At 42.5% G+C, this 15,355-nt stretch overlaps 1 protein-coding gene across 15 annotated transcripts in view; it reads right to left on the bottom strand.

Annotated features, from left to right (window-relative positions):
- The window catches only part of Agtpbp1 (ATP/GTP binding carboxypeptidase 1), a 150,544-nt gene that overhangs the window by 16,474 nt on the left and 118,715 nt on the right, over window positions 1–15,355 (bottom strand). For 14 of the 15 annotated variants that reach the window (XR_007973180.1, XR_007973179.1, XM_052156209.1 and 11 more), the window contains 5 exons: window positions 13,337–13,481; window positions 11,717–11,870; window positions 10,606–10,786; window positions 9,780–9,909; window positions 1,291–1,422 (listed from right to left, as the gene is read on the bottom strand). Coding sequence is in view for 13 of the 15 variants with exons in the window: in XM_052156209.1 (XP_052012169.1) it covers window positions 1,291–1,422; window positions 9,780–9,909; window positions 10,606–10,786; window positions 11,717–11,870; window positions 13,337–13,481 (742 nt within the window). In the remaining 2 variants the exon portion in view is untranslated. The remainder of the gene's footprint in view (window positions 1–1,290; window positions 1,423–9,779; window positions 9,910–10,605; window positions 10,787–11,716; window positions 11,871–13,336; window positions 13,482–15,355) is intronic. The other variant, XM_052156217.1, reaches the window with a different exon arrangement.

Genomic DNA, 15,355 nt, shown 5'->3' with positions numbered 1-15,355 from the left:
AGACATCAAGCTTCCGTGCAGCTAGAGGAGGATGGAGAGAGGGCACCCTGGCTAAGAGCTTACTTAGTGAGGCCTGCTCTAATACGACGGCGAGCCACCTAAAGGCCACACTGCCCACTGCGCGCTCACACATCGGGCGGACACCACATGTTCTGCAGTTCTCCCTTGCTGCTGTTACAGGCCACGTCTCTGGGATTCATTTCCTTATGCTGCCTTCTTTTTCAGACTGTGAAATCCTAAGACTATCTTCCGGGGACTGGAGAGACAGCTCAACAGTTAAGAACATTTCCTGTGCTTTCAGAGGACCTGAGTTTAGTTCCCAGAACCCATACAGCAGCTCCCAGTTGTCTGTAACTCCAGTTTTAGGGTTTCTGATGCCCTCCTTCTTGACCTCTGCAGGCACTGCACACACCCAGTGCACAGACACACCTGCAGGTAAAACATCCACACATAAAACTTTCAAATATATTTTTTGGAAGTTACTGCCCAGTAGCCTCCTGGACAGGTCATTATGAGGCAGAGATCAGATCCTGTCAACGTGTAGCACCGTCTTACTTCACAACCCTGAGAGCTAAGAGGGAATATGCACTTGTAACCCTTTAGAAGGATCATAAAACGCACAGCAATTTCTCCTGAGAGAACTACTAATTTCCTACAAGCAATCAGTGATCTACTTGGAGGCAGCAGACATGTGAGGGAAAAATTTTTAATCCCAACTGCAATTAGATTCAGAAGTATTAGGACTAAAACTAATAAAATATCCCACCTATGTAAAGGAATTTTATTAAGAAAATAAGACACAACCAAATAGATAAACAAAGGTCATGAATACAAATGCTCTTAAGCATTCTCAAACTTAATTTAGATTCCACACTACTCTGATTCAGATCTCAACAATAATCTACAAATGAATATCCTAGAATACACAAGGGAAAGAAACAGACAGAACAGACAAATGAGAGATCCACAAACAACAAAAACCAACGCAGGGACCGCAACCCCACCACCACCCCAATGCACATGAGCATAGAACACAGATACACACACACACACACACACACACACACACATAACTGGTATCCATGTGCAAAAGGAAGTTACTTGCCTATCCCACATACAAAAACCTATCCAGACAGAGAGCAAGATCACTGAGAAAGCAAGCCAGGGGACACAAGCTCTGAAACAGAAAGGAAAGATGTGTCACGTCTGACCAACTCACGTGTACTAATGTTCCCTATGGCTTACATGCACTTCAAATTCAAATGTGTGTGAGCCATGAGCAGTAATTACCCTGTATCCCATGTCTTCCACAACATCACACGAAGCCGCGTTGTCATGGGTGTGCCACACCGTCTCTTTGATGCTGCAGCCATACATGAATACATTCTTTTTTCGAGAATGGCCATGGTAATCACAGTAAACCTTAAAGAGATCATATATTTTAGCAATTAAAGCCTTGGATCTACACATAGTACATCTCAAAAGACACATTTGTTGGTCCAGTATGTTCACATAAAATGTTCAGCAAGCTGGGTAATGCTAACCCCACTCTGTGAGGTCTAAATTTGTAGTTTCATTCTATGTCTAAAATAATTTTCCCCATAAGCAGTTATGGGTTTTTGCATTCACGGTTGTAAAAGAGTGCTTTACTGTGATTTTACTGTAGTAACTTTAGGATAAATTAAAACAAACCTGTTGCCAAAATAAAATTTTGGATCTTCACATTCATATACTACCAATATATACAGATAATATCAAGCCAATCAAGATGTCTCTTTTAGTCATTTCATTTAAAAGACCCATCAATTTAGTAAGAAATAAAACCCCATTTGGGTAAGGATTTATAATTAATGTTCAAATTGATAAATTCTCAAGCTCTACGATTCTTTATCTCCTACTCAACACTTACAATGAATGTGACTCCATATCAGGTATGCAGATACAGTCAGTACAGCCTCAAACAGCTGTTAAAATATCTAACTAATTTAAAAGAACATGAAAATGCTTTCATGAGAAAATATTCACAAAACTTTTAAATATGAAAAATAACATGTTAATTTCACTCCTCCATTTTTCTCCTCCTGAATGCATGATTAGATAATTTAGACACTAATATAAAAAAAAGGAACATTCTAATCAAAACTGGTGAGGACAGACACTGTATGAAGCCCAGTGGCGGTCCACAGCATTCCAGCTGTGCTTGTGCTGTACCCTGGGGCTTGGGTTTCAAAGGAACATACGTATACTGTGGTGAAATATGCTATTGCCTTGTGCTGGTCACACAACAGGTTAAAGTCTGAAGCACATGACCTACCATTAATATTCATAAACAAAAAGTAAAAGGTTAATACAAATTCTAAACAACAAGAATACATCACTAACTTGATACTATAATCACTGAAAAAGGTAACAGAAAGGATTTTGAAATTAACAGCTAGCTTTTATAATCAGAAAATAACATATAAAGTACTAAATCACAGGATTCCAGGAAGATTAAGGCTAGAGGCTGCCTATGTGTGAGTCCATAAGAGACAGAGAAGGCATCCCACAGAGAAATCTACAAAGCATGTAAGGGGAAGATATTGGGAAGGGCAGGAAAAATGTGAGAAGCAGAGGGCAAAATAAATACCCAACCCATGACCCTCAACCCTCAACTCTAGTCAAGGGTTTTGGTGAGATGCTGATTCCTTTGGCAAACAGGTCAGTGGTGGCTAGAAACTACTTGTCACATACCATAACATGAGATTCAGAGGATAGCAGCCAAAGACATCCTAAGACCAAATCTGAACTTTAAAACTGAGCTACCTCTGCACCTGAGACCAACAACCAGCTACAACTGTGGAAGCAGAGAGGATATGTGGACAGAAGGACGGAGAGTGAACAGCTGAAGGGGACGGCTGAAGCAGCAAGGTCAGGGACAGGCTGGCAGAGAGAGCAGTGCACTCAGTGCCCAGAAGCACATCATTCATTGAGAATAACCTGGAATTTGACAGCTCTGAGCCCCAGGCCAGCAGGTGCAGCCCGGGTCTGCTGTTCAGTGATATAGAGCTGGAGAAGTTCCAGGGCGTACTTCCTGTCTAGCAGCCCTCGGTAGCATGGTTAGTATCAGAAAGTCCTCGAAGCCTAAAGGCACAGGTCCCAGTGCTGTGACTGCTTCACACAGGCAGGCAAATCCTCAGGCATTTACGAGACATCCCTGAGCCAAACAGACACCACCACCACTGTGCCGCCCCCCAAAAAACAGGATTTGGAAACCTCAGGAGGCTCTTCCACAGGGATGCAAAGCTAAATGTGGCCAGCAGAGGCCCCTGGTTCAACAAGAAGGAACACTCCCACACTGAGGATAGCTCTGGGGACCAGCATTCACCCAATACAGACGCAGCAGCAGCATAAATCACATGAAAAAGATAGGCGTGTGCAGTTCAGCTCCTGCTTCTACCCATGGACCTGGCAGTCTCCAGTTCCTAAGAACCCAGGCAGAAGTAGCTCCGACAGCAGGTCTTCTTACTCTTGGGATCTTCCTTTTGTCCTCTTGCAAGGCCTACCCTTCTATATACACAGGAGCAGCATGCACATTCATCACTGTGTGTACACAGGGGCAGCACATGCATCCTTCACTGTGTGTACACAGGAGCAGCACAAACATACATCACTGTGTGTACCCAGGGGCAACACACACATATGTCACTGTGTGTACACAAGGGCAACACACACATATGTCACTGTCTGTAGAGAGGAGCAGCACACACATATGTTACTGTGTGTACACAGGAGCAGTACATACATCCCTCACTGTGTGTACACAGGGGCAGCACACACATACATCACTGTGTGTACACAGGAGCAGTACATGCATCCATCACTGTATGTATGGGGGGTGGGGGGCCCGGAGGGGGCAGCACACACATACAGCACTACCTTTAACTGTTTCACTGCTGGTCCCATCCACGGGCCCTCTCATCTGGCTTCTCCCCACTGGGCAGGGCTCTCCTCTACCGCCCTTTTGCTGTACTCTGCAGCGCTGACTTCAACTCATGTATTTCTTATTGCCTTCTTACACTTAACTACTTTTGATCTTTAATTCTCTTGTAATTGAGAAGCCCCCTCCTGTTTCCTTAATCTTTCCTTAATCTCTTGCTAACTTTTACTCTCTGCCTCTTTCTTGCCTTTAGCATTGCTTCTCCTCTTTGCCCACCTGTCTCCTTCTATTATTTCATTCATTGACTATTTCCACACTTATACTAAATAATTTCTAAGTATATGTTGTTACTGAGATGGCAGCTGGCTTTTGTCTGGATGAATGAGACTGGGGACTTAGCCTTCAAGGGTAAAATGAACAATAAAAGGATCCCCACTGCTGAAACCAGAAGATCCATCCAAACCAACAGACCTCAAAGTACAGCAGAGAAACCCAACAAGGGAACACTTGCAACAGAACTCCTCGAAAAGATCCCAGCTCCTGCATTCCCGAGTTCACAGATACTGGAATACACAGGACACCGGGTGAAGATTCCAAATGCTGGTAAAAGTGAGCACAGGCATAAAGAGGCCCCAACAGCAGGAAAGTTCAGCTTGTTGCCTGGAGAAGAACATCACGGCAGCAGTACACAGAGCCAGACCACTGAGACAACAGCAGCATGCCTGAGAAAGCCCGTAAGGAAACTGACATTTAGGGGAGATGCTATGTTAAAAATGGAAAGCTCAGAGACTCAAAACAAGACTCACGGGAGAAAGCCACAACAACAGACTCGCCCAAGTGTAAGAAAGCATGGAGAATGGAGGGTTTACAAGCTTACAAGATGCTGTGTTCGAGCTTCAGTGGGACAACAATCAGAACGAGCTCAACTCATCGAAACAGGAATACATGATCCTGGGACTAGGTCTGCAGGGGAGGGAAGGAGCGGACACAAACACCCAGGCACAGACTCTGTCCAATAGAATTAGAATGGAAAATTCCCGAACTTTGGGAAATCAACTTTCAAACACAAGAAACATTTGGAGCCCCAAAGACACATGAACAGAGAACTTCCCCAATACTTACTATAGTCAGTGAAGACATTGACAATACAACACAATCGCAATGGTAAGAGCAGAAAGGAAAGTATCCTTCACCTTCACAGACAGAAGCGCTGGAAGAACAGCCAGTCTTACCAGCAACCCTGTGATACATTTAAAACCTTAAAAGCAACTACCAAGTGAGACTGCTCTGTGCAGAAAAGCTATCTTTGTTAAAGCGAGGGGTAAACAAAGATGTTTATGACAAACACAAACTAATGTAATGTGGCAGCTCATGACCACCAAGATGACACGAGAGAACACTACGCAGAGGAAGAAGACAGTGTCACAGTCATGAGAACACAGGTTTCTCCTGCACGGCAGGAGAGATGAAGAAGTCTTCATTTCCAACACAGTAACCAGTCAACTCCATGTGCCAGAAGAGTACAGAAGAAATATTAATCCAAACAACCAGGGCAAAGGCAGCAAAATTAGAGCAACTAATAAACTATCTCATTAGCAACCTTAAATGTAAATGCCCTCTACCCACCAGAGCAGAGGGAGAACAGCAGGCAGGGTCAAAAGAGATGGAAGACAGACAATACTGTAGATTCCAATGAAAAGAGAATCCTATATAAGCTAGAAAACCTAGAAGAAATGGACACATCCTGTGACACATATGACCTAACAAAATTACACTGAGACAATACAAACAACTTAAACAGAATTACAATAATTGAAATTGAAGCAGTAATTTCAAAAATATATTGCAACATAGACTGGATAGTTCACTGTCAATTCTATCATACCTTTACAGAAGAACTCATAATCTTCCAAAACAAAGAGGCAGGAACAGAGCCAACCCCATTCTAGAAAGCCAGCACCACCACCACACCAAACAGGGCTCAGCATCACAAACAGGTACAAACTCCTGGAGGCCAGTTTCCAGATGAACACACTTGCAAAAATGATCAATAAAAGCCTTACAAAACAAACTCAAGACCATGTTGTGATCAGCCATCAAGACTGAGCGGGTCTCATCCTGTGCAGGTTGGTTGAATGCACACGAGTCAGTAAGAGTCATATGGCACATAAATAAATGGCTTGGAGACAGAAATTGCACAGACAAAGCCTTCAGCAGGCCCAACTTCCCTTCACAAAGAATCTAAAGAAACTAGGAATAGCAACACCATTAGGCTGTATAACACAAGCCTGCAATCAATATTACACTAAATAGGGGAAACTGAGAGCATTTCCTCCAAAATCTGGAACAAGGCAAGGGTGCCCACTTTCTCCAATTGTGCTCTGGGCTTTGGTTGAAACGATAAAAAGAGAGAGACAGCACACAAGTAGGAAAAGAAGTCAAAATGTTCCTATTTGCAAAAATAAAAACAAAACCAGAAACCTTCTCCTGTACTTGGAAGATCCCAGAGCCTACTAGAATCCGCCTATGACTTGCGGCCACATGCCAGCACCATCAATGTGCACAAAGACAGAGCAGGAGTCAGCACTGACCTGGGGGTCAATAAAGAGTTTGTCAAGAGAATGAGAAGGAAACAACCCCACTCATTTTATTATGAAATAATAAATGCCTAGAAATAAGCCTGACCAAGGAGAGGAAAGCCGCTACATGAAAACTTGTGAGACTGTGAAAATGTGAAAGACACTGTGAGATGCATGGACATCATGTCACAAGCTGACAGAGTTCACAGTGTGAGATGCATGGACGTCATGTCACAGGCTGACAGAGTTCACAGTGTGAGATGCACGGACGTCATGTCACAGGCTGACAGAATTCACACTGTGAGATGCATGGACATCATGTCACAGGCTGACAGAGTTCACACTGTGAGAAGCCCGGACATCCATGTCACAGGCTGACAGAGTTCACAGTGTGAGATGCATGGACATCCATGTCACGGGCTGACAGAGTTCACACTGTGAGAAGCCCGGACATCCATGTCACGGGCTGACAGAGTTCACACTGTGAGATGCACGGACATCCATGTCACAGGCTGACAGAGTTCACACTGTGAGAAGCCCGGACATCCATGTCACGGGCTGACAGAGTTCACAGTGTGAGATGCACGGACATCCATGTCACAGGCTGACAGAGTTCACACTGTGAGAAGCCCAGGCATCCATGTCACAGGCTGACAGAGTTTACAGTGTGAGATGCACGGACATCCATGTCACGGGCTGACAGAGTTCATACTGTGAAATGCATGGACATCCATGTCACGGGCTGACAGAATTCACACTGTGAGAGTGAACACAGCACCAAGAGTGATCTACAGGGTCAATGCACTCTCAGTCTTCAGAGAAACAAGACCAACCCTAAAATCCATATGGAAACACAAAATGACTCTAAACAGATCAGCCAATCCTTACAGAAAAGCCAAGCCGGAAGCAGAGATCTATGGACATAAACTGGGTGTGGCACAGGCATAAATACAGGCAGAAAAACTATAGAACTAAAGACTCAAAACATGCATAGTTACAACCAGAGGCAAAGTCACACAGTACAGACGCAAACAGTCCCCATAGGCTAAAATAGTACAATACTGGATCCCAGTTGGTAGAACTGTTTGGGAAATATTAACAGGTGTGGCCTTATTGAAGAAGGTGTGTAGCTGGAGGTGAGCTTTGAGGTTTCAAAAGTCTACACCATTCCCAATTAGGGCTCTGACTAATGACTGTGTCCCCATGATCTCTCAGACACCACTCCAGCGCCATGCCTGCCTGCCTGCTGTCACAATCTCTATGCCCCACATAAACTATCTTCTAAAACGGTCTGGATCATGATGTTATCAGAGCAATAGAAAAGTAGAAAAAAAATAACCTTCTTAATAATGATCTGGAGAACCTAGGTCTCCACATCTGGACACACATCTGCATCTCACAGCTAGCACAGCATACATCAAACGCATCAAAGACCTGAAGGTTTTAAGATACTAGAGGAAAGCACCCCAAGGAGCAGGTATAGGCAAGGCCTTTCTAAAAAAAAAAAAAACAAGTAGCACAGGAGAAAATTCCAATTAGCAAATGGGATTACATTTACAGTACCTGCATGACACAGGAAATGATCCCTGGCAGCCCTTCAAGACTGGCTGAAAGCTCACAAGTATCAGCTCTTCTTCTGAGGGGACTTGGGCTACATTCCTGGCTCCCACCCTGGGCTGCTCACAACCACCTATAAATCTAGCTCCAAGGGCCCCATGCCCTTGTCAGACCTGCTCAGGCACATGAACATGTGTCAAACATTCACACAGACACATACATCTTTTTTATTCTTTAAAATGTTTTAAAAAATATTTCATTTAATAAACCTGGATATTTTGCCTGCATATGCATACACACACACATACTCACATACACACACACACACACACCAGATGTGACCTGCTGACTGTAGAGGCCAGCAGACATTGGATGCCTTAGAACCAGAGTTACAGATCATTTTGAGCAGCCATATTTGTACTTGGCAATCAAAGTGGATCCTCTGGAAATGCTCTTAATCACTAAGCCATATTTCTAGCCCCACATCTTCTGTTTGTGTTTTGGTTTTGGTTTTGTTGTTGTTGTTGTTGGGGTGATATTTACCAACTACACATCTGATAATTAATATGTAAACACTATAAATATTTTTTTTCAAGACAGGTTTTCTCTGTGTAGCTCTGGTCATCCTGGAACTCACTCTGTAGACCAGGCTGGTCTCAAACTCAGAAATCTGCCTGCCTCTGCCTCCCAACTGCTGGGATTAAAGGTATGTACCACCACTGCTTGGCTAATCATTTTTTAATTAAACACTAAAAAAATAAAATGGCCCATTCAATAAGCAGCATAATGAACCAAAAATGAATAGTTCTCAAAGAATAAATAGAGATGGCTAATAAGTACTTGAAAAGCAGTCTGGGAACCCAGAAGGCGGGAGAAGAGAAACAACTCCACCAGTCCCGGATGTCCATATCCGCACTGTGGACAGGTACACCATCCCTTACACATGCAAAGATAAAGAAATAAATGTCATTTTGTTGTTGTTGTTTTTTAGAAAGTATTTGACATCCCTAGCCATCAGAGAAATGTAAATCAAAGCTTCTCTGAGCTTTATCTCACCCTAACCAGGATAGCTATCATTAAAATCCAAACTGCTAGGGATGGACAGAAGAGGAACACTGTTCACTGTTCAGAACTATAAATGTGTGCAGTAGCTATGGAAATCAGTATGGACATTCCTCAAAGAAAAAGCTAAAATTAGAGCTACTGTATGATCCAACCACACAACTCTAACTCGACTGAGAGCTACTGTATGATCCAACCACACAACTCTAACCCAGATGAGGAATTTTATGCATCTGTGAAAACAGATGCAACTAGAAATCATTTTAGTAAATGCAATCAACTAAATACAGAAAAACAAATACTGGTATATATATGTGGATATATGTGGAACTTAGATTTAGAATTGCATTTATAGATGTGTAACTAATTTATACACATACACGTCACAAAACTAGATAGGGAAATGGCACACAGGCAATAAGATAGCAGAACAGGGGACCCGTTGAGGAAGTTAGAGAACCAGCAAGGGGTGGGAACAAGGATGGGGAAAGGCAGTGGGTAGGGACAGGAAGAAGAACAAGGTGTAAGAACACAGAAGGGTGAAGATTCATGGTGAAGAATGTCACTCTGTATGCTAATATAAAAATATAACTTAAAATGCACTAAGCCGTGATCAGTAAATACATGTATGTGAACACAGGCCAGCAAGCCCAGCCACATACCAGAGGTAAGCGCTTCACTGCGGCCAGATACTGCAGCAGTCCCTTGGCGTGGTAAATCGTGGGGTGTAACTCTGGGTTTGGACTTTGCCACTGTCTGTTCAAATCCTCTCCACTTAAGGAGCAGCGGTGACTACACACACAGAGACAGAAAAACAAAAGTAAGGATTCAAGGAAATGCAGACAGGGCCCAGAATCATACTCACTAAGCAAACGTGTATCCATCATCTACTACACGGAGAATCCTATGTCACATTTATGTAACCATGGTGATTTCAAATTTAAAACAGACTTTTGTAAGTTGTAAAACCAGTGTCAATTCTAGGCTTTTCTTCTGTACTGTATAAAATGTATTATTAATAAGCCCATTCCCTCTTGACTAAATAGGAACCACTTGCTACACTAACTCTGTATGCTAGTGAGTTAGCTGTTTTGTACACACACTATGTGAGAAAGGCAAATATATGAAAATTATGTAGTCTTGAAGAAGTATAAACACACTCTCCTTTCCTCATAGTGTTGTCAAGCACCAGTCTATAGAAACACGCTCAACAAAGGAAGCAGGGAGTGTGTACTAGAAGCTTACATCCTGACATAGCTTTCTAAGACAACTCAACGAAGATTTTATAAAGTTATATTCCCGTGGAATCATAACATTAACACATGCATTTAAAAGTCTGATGTATTACCCTCCAGATATTTGGTTTTTCTCCTAGAAAAAAAATCATCAAACACATTATTTGAATTGATTTGAACACTATTAGATCAGCAAACTAAATACAGCCACTACACCAACCTATGACACTCCTGCGACCACTGCTTAACTTACTTTCCATTGATGACACCGTCTGGATTTAGCATGGGGACAATTTTAAAAATGTAAGACTCCCGCAAGCTCTGGGCAGTCGGGCTATCGCTCATGAGGTACTCCAGTGTTCCTTTCATGACCCAGCTCGCATTAGTTTCTCCAGGATGTACCCGAGCAGACAAGAAAATGTAAGGGCGAGTTCCTAAAGTGCACACAAAAAAGCTCAATTAAAATCAACAGCTACTAAAACTTTGAGTGGTGTTTCACTTTGGGGCTCTAGAACTCTTCTGGGTTGTGAATCCCAGTGGAAAGTTACTGTGCACACACAACACACACACTCTGCACTGGCCCTACAGAGAAAGCAACAAAGCTGCCTGGGAGCTGCCAGGCGCAGCAGTCTGTAACATGAACACACGCAGTGTGATAATGTCCAGCACAGGGAACACTTGATCACGTTCTATAGATTAATGTAACTTGAAAAAGGTTAGTTCTCGAGGATAAACACAGTTTTACAAAGAATAGCACCTAGGAAAGTTTAAAGTATAAAATTGTGTTTCATAAACTCACGGAGAAAAAGAAAATATTAATCTAAATCTGTATAAACAATAGCACAGAGACCGGTGTGACACAGAGAGGTCACTGTGCCTTTAACACAATCAGCAAACACCACACACCTCACAACCCCTACACCCACACAGGGTATTCGTATCTGTCTCTGTCTCTCTCTGATGTGCGCACACTTGCTCTCTCATGAAAAGTTGAACTGTGTTCTTCTTTGCACTGCCACAGCAATTCTAGACTTTAAATAGTGGAGAAAAACAGTAGCTGTTTAGTGCTAGCTATCAAAATATCTGAACTCTAAAAATACTATTGTATTTTAGCTTCAGCATGATTTCTAGATTAAGAGCTAAAAATTATGACTATCAAAGCAACCCTGAGAGGAAATCTCAAGTGACTCTCTCACTTTCCAGAGTGAGCAACTGAGGCACAGAGGAGATCTCCGGCCAGACACAAGACCAAGACAAAAACCCAAATCTTATCATGGCTGCTCTTAGAATTATTTGTTATAAACATGCAGAAAGCAAACACAAGTGAGAATGTGTGAGGTTTTGAGAGAAGAAGACAGACTTACTGAACTGACAGATATGTTCATAATAATTGGACTCGGGCATCGCTGTTATGGTCACCAAAGGACAGCTGTTTCCAGACAAGGTTTCACACAGCACGTCTTTTCGAAAATAGATTTGTTGAGGATTGTGTGCTGATTCCAATTTTTGAAGATGCATCTTGACAAAAATTTAAAAGCAAAGTATATAATCATTTTAAAACTCCCTATTGATGTATAAAAACAATGTCTCTAGAGACCCATTGGACTAGAAATAAGTCTGATTCTTAAAGCTTACCTATAACCATCAATGCCAAACAAAACACAATCATCACCATGTGAGGGACAGGAAAGAGGTGACACCTGCTAGTTACACACCACACCAGGAGGATAGTCACCCTGGGTGGAACCAATATTCTACATAAGTTCACATACATTCAGCTAAGGCTTTGCTGCCAATCTGAGCTATGAAAAAAGCTTTTGGTTTTCAAAGAATTTAGAATTTTTGACTTATAACTAATGTCACATTAATCACAAGCTAAAATTACAAGCCACAAATTATGAACAATTTCTTGTGACTTGTAGATGTGTATGTGCACACACATGTGTGTGATTTTTACATTGTTCCGTGATTCTAACGACCGTGCCTTGGAGCTGTCACTCAGCCCAGCCTTTCCTTCACGCTGCAGGCTAGACCTTCCTTCCACACCTCGCGCTGCCCTGGACTCCTTCTGTTCCTGACCCTTCCACACCCTTGACATTAGGCCAGACACTCTGCTGAGAGAGCCAGCCTCCCGGAGCGAGCCATTCACTTGCCCCATTCAGTTATCTGCTGTGTACAACACAAACGTTCACAGGCCACAGCTTTCTCACACACTCTGGAGAGTGGAGTCTCAGTACAGGATGAACCTGGCTCTTATGCCAAAATATTAATTTTCCTACAGAAAAATTAAAAATGACTCAAAATGTGGCTTTATTTCCCTATTGTTACAAGATGACCTACTTGTTTCTAAAAGATTAACTTTATGTTTATATTATAAGTGCTTTTAGTTAAGCAAATAGAAATCTCAGTTAGTTAAAATTTGTTACAGAAAGTTGCAGAAGTATCAGTTTCTACAAGTGATATGTGAAATATGAAAATTTTCCTTCCCAGCACTTTCTGTAAGTTCTCTTTCATTTGTGGGTGCACAGGAGTGGGCCACGTGCATGCACCCATGTGCGTATAAATGGAGACAGAAGCTGACATGTGTGTCAAGCATTAGCTGCTTCGCTACCTCTCCACCTTCTCTCTCTTTCCTGAGACAAGGCCTCTCGGTGAACCTGAGCCAAGCATCCAGGATCCAGTTGCTTGCGCTCTGGCACTCACTGGATCCTATCTGGGTCTACTCTGTGGGTGCTCCAGGTGTAAAGTGGGGTCCTTCACTGCTGTGGCGCCAGCACTTTAGCATCTGAGCATCTCTGGGCTCTCAGAGCGACCTCGTCATCATCCCCTTCCTACCTGTAATGTTTCCGACAAGTACTACACCTCTACTGATATGCAGCCTACATTCTATTAGTATATTTAATCAGAAGCAAATTTTACCAATTACCTGATACTTACTCACAATACAAAACAATACTCCTAAGTTTGCCGTCGGGCCCTCTCACCTGCAGAGTTGAGTACGTATACGGATAGTGATAGGCAAAGTAGCAGACGTCGTCTTTATGCGGGAAGTTCACAGTGAAGGTGATTGTGTAGTAGGACTTGCCCTTCTGTCCGCCCGCAGCAACTGAACTTCTTGAGAAGTGATTTCTGCGATTGAAAAGCATAAAGCACTTTATTTTCCATGCATAGATGTTCTGATTTCCTGTGCTAAATTTATTAAGTAGAATTTCAGAGAGGAAAAATTAAGAACCCAGTGGATATTTAGTTTAACCTGACTGCTTTACTCTAGAGACAATGTTTTAGTTACTGTCCTAGCACCATCATAAGAGACACCATGACCAAGACAATTTATAGTTTACAACAGTTCACTTGGGGTTAACAGTTCGAGGTTAAAATCCGTCCTGCTATGACCATTGCAATAGGTAGTCCAGCATCCATCCGGCCAACAGGCGTGTGCACGGTGCACGAGGCCGACTCACAGCATACTGGGGGGGGGGGGGCTTCTCACACTTCAGAGTCACACATTTCCTCCAATGAGGTTACACCTCCTACTCCTTCTCAAACTATTCCACCACCTAGGGACCAAGGGTTCAGACACATGACCCCACGGCCGCCATCTGGCAACACTCGTCTTCTCTAGACTGTGACACGTGACGCTCTGTCTCCTCGTCAGTGATTCACGGCACACGTCTACTCATCCACGGCGGCTCCCTCCACCAGTTAACTGGCTGAGGACCACGTTCCTGAGAGCTGGATCAAGCCAGAGCATCCAGCACTTTACCACAATTCATGCTAAGATTAAAAAAGAAAACTCACCAGGAAGGCTGCCATTTCCCAATGCTTCCTGATGTGTCAGGAGAGAAACTGCAGCACCACAGATGCTGTGCTCTTGCCAAAACAAACCTAAACTGGGCTATGCTCTTACAGCTAATGGACAGTGTAGACTGTCGTAATAAGAAATATTTGTTAATAGCAAGGATGCAATCAGCAAAAGACAAAGTTAAAACTCCTGTATGAGAAAGAAACCAGTTTAAGAGAGAAAAGGGAAGCCTACTGATAAAAAATAAATTTAAGAAACACATTAACATAGATTAAGTGTGACTTGTGATGAGCAGAGAGATCAGGAGTAGCTAACAGACATTTTTAACATGGAATACTTTCAAGGGTATGTTTTCTCCAAAAACTGTTTGTTCTTTTCTGGTAATAGTTCTACAAATAAATCATACTTTCCAGGCTTTTCAACTTTAAAAATGTGTAGTGTGTGTTCTTCCATAAAAGCTCATGGAAAAAAACAAGTACCAAGCAACATTTATATTTTCCCTGGGGAAATCTAAGCACTGACTAACTTATAGTAAGGAATTTTCTGAATGTTTCTGGTGTATGGTAATGGCAAGGTGGTTAAGGGGTCTTTGTGCTTTAGAGATAAGTATTTCTCAACAAAATATGGTATTTTACAACTACTTTTTAAAAATCAGCATGTGGGCCACTAGCAAGAGGGCTCAGGGGACAAAGATACTTTCAGTTAAATTCATCCCTGGAACCATGGGGGCCAGAGTTGTCCTTTGACCTCCACACGAAAGCAGAAGCAGGTGCACCCACCTTCCAACTCCAGCCCCACAATATAAATAAATCAATGTTAAGGAACTTCACAAATCAACATGGAGGTAGGGAGCTTGGCAATGCACCAGCAGAGCTGATCACGCAGCAGTAACTCATCAAAGAGGGCAGCAAACACCTGGGGCAGCATCCTGTTATTAGCTTCTAAAAGTCCTTAAGTATCGCTGACAGGCATTGAAAGATACTCTGTCCACTTAATTTCTAAAATTCTAAAAACTCTTAAAATATAGGGTTTACAGGCTATTTATTCGCACTTATATATTCAAACTATTCCTCAATAACTTCATCACTGTATCTTTAATGGACAGATAATGGCAAGTGCTAGGAACTAAGAAACTACAAAACAGTTTCCTCTCTGAATTGGCAGCTAACTGAAGAGGTACGTATGCCTGTAGTGAGAGTTT

Source organism: Apodemus sylvaticus, chromosome 14 (genome assembly GCF_947179515.1).
Source record: "Apodemus sylvaticus chromosome 14, mApoSyl1.1, whole genome shotgun sequence".
In the NCBI taxonomy this organism is placed as follows: Eukaryota; Metazoa; Chordata; class Mammalia; order Rodentia; family Muridae; genus Apodemus; species Apodemus sylvaticus.
The sequence above is the reverse complement of the archived record's forward strand: the minus strand, read 5'-3'. Positions and strand labels throughout refer to the sequence as shown.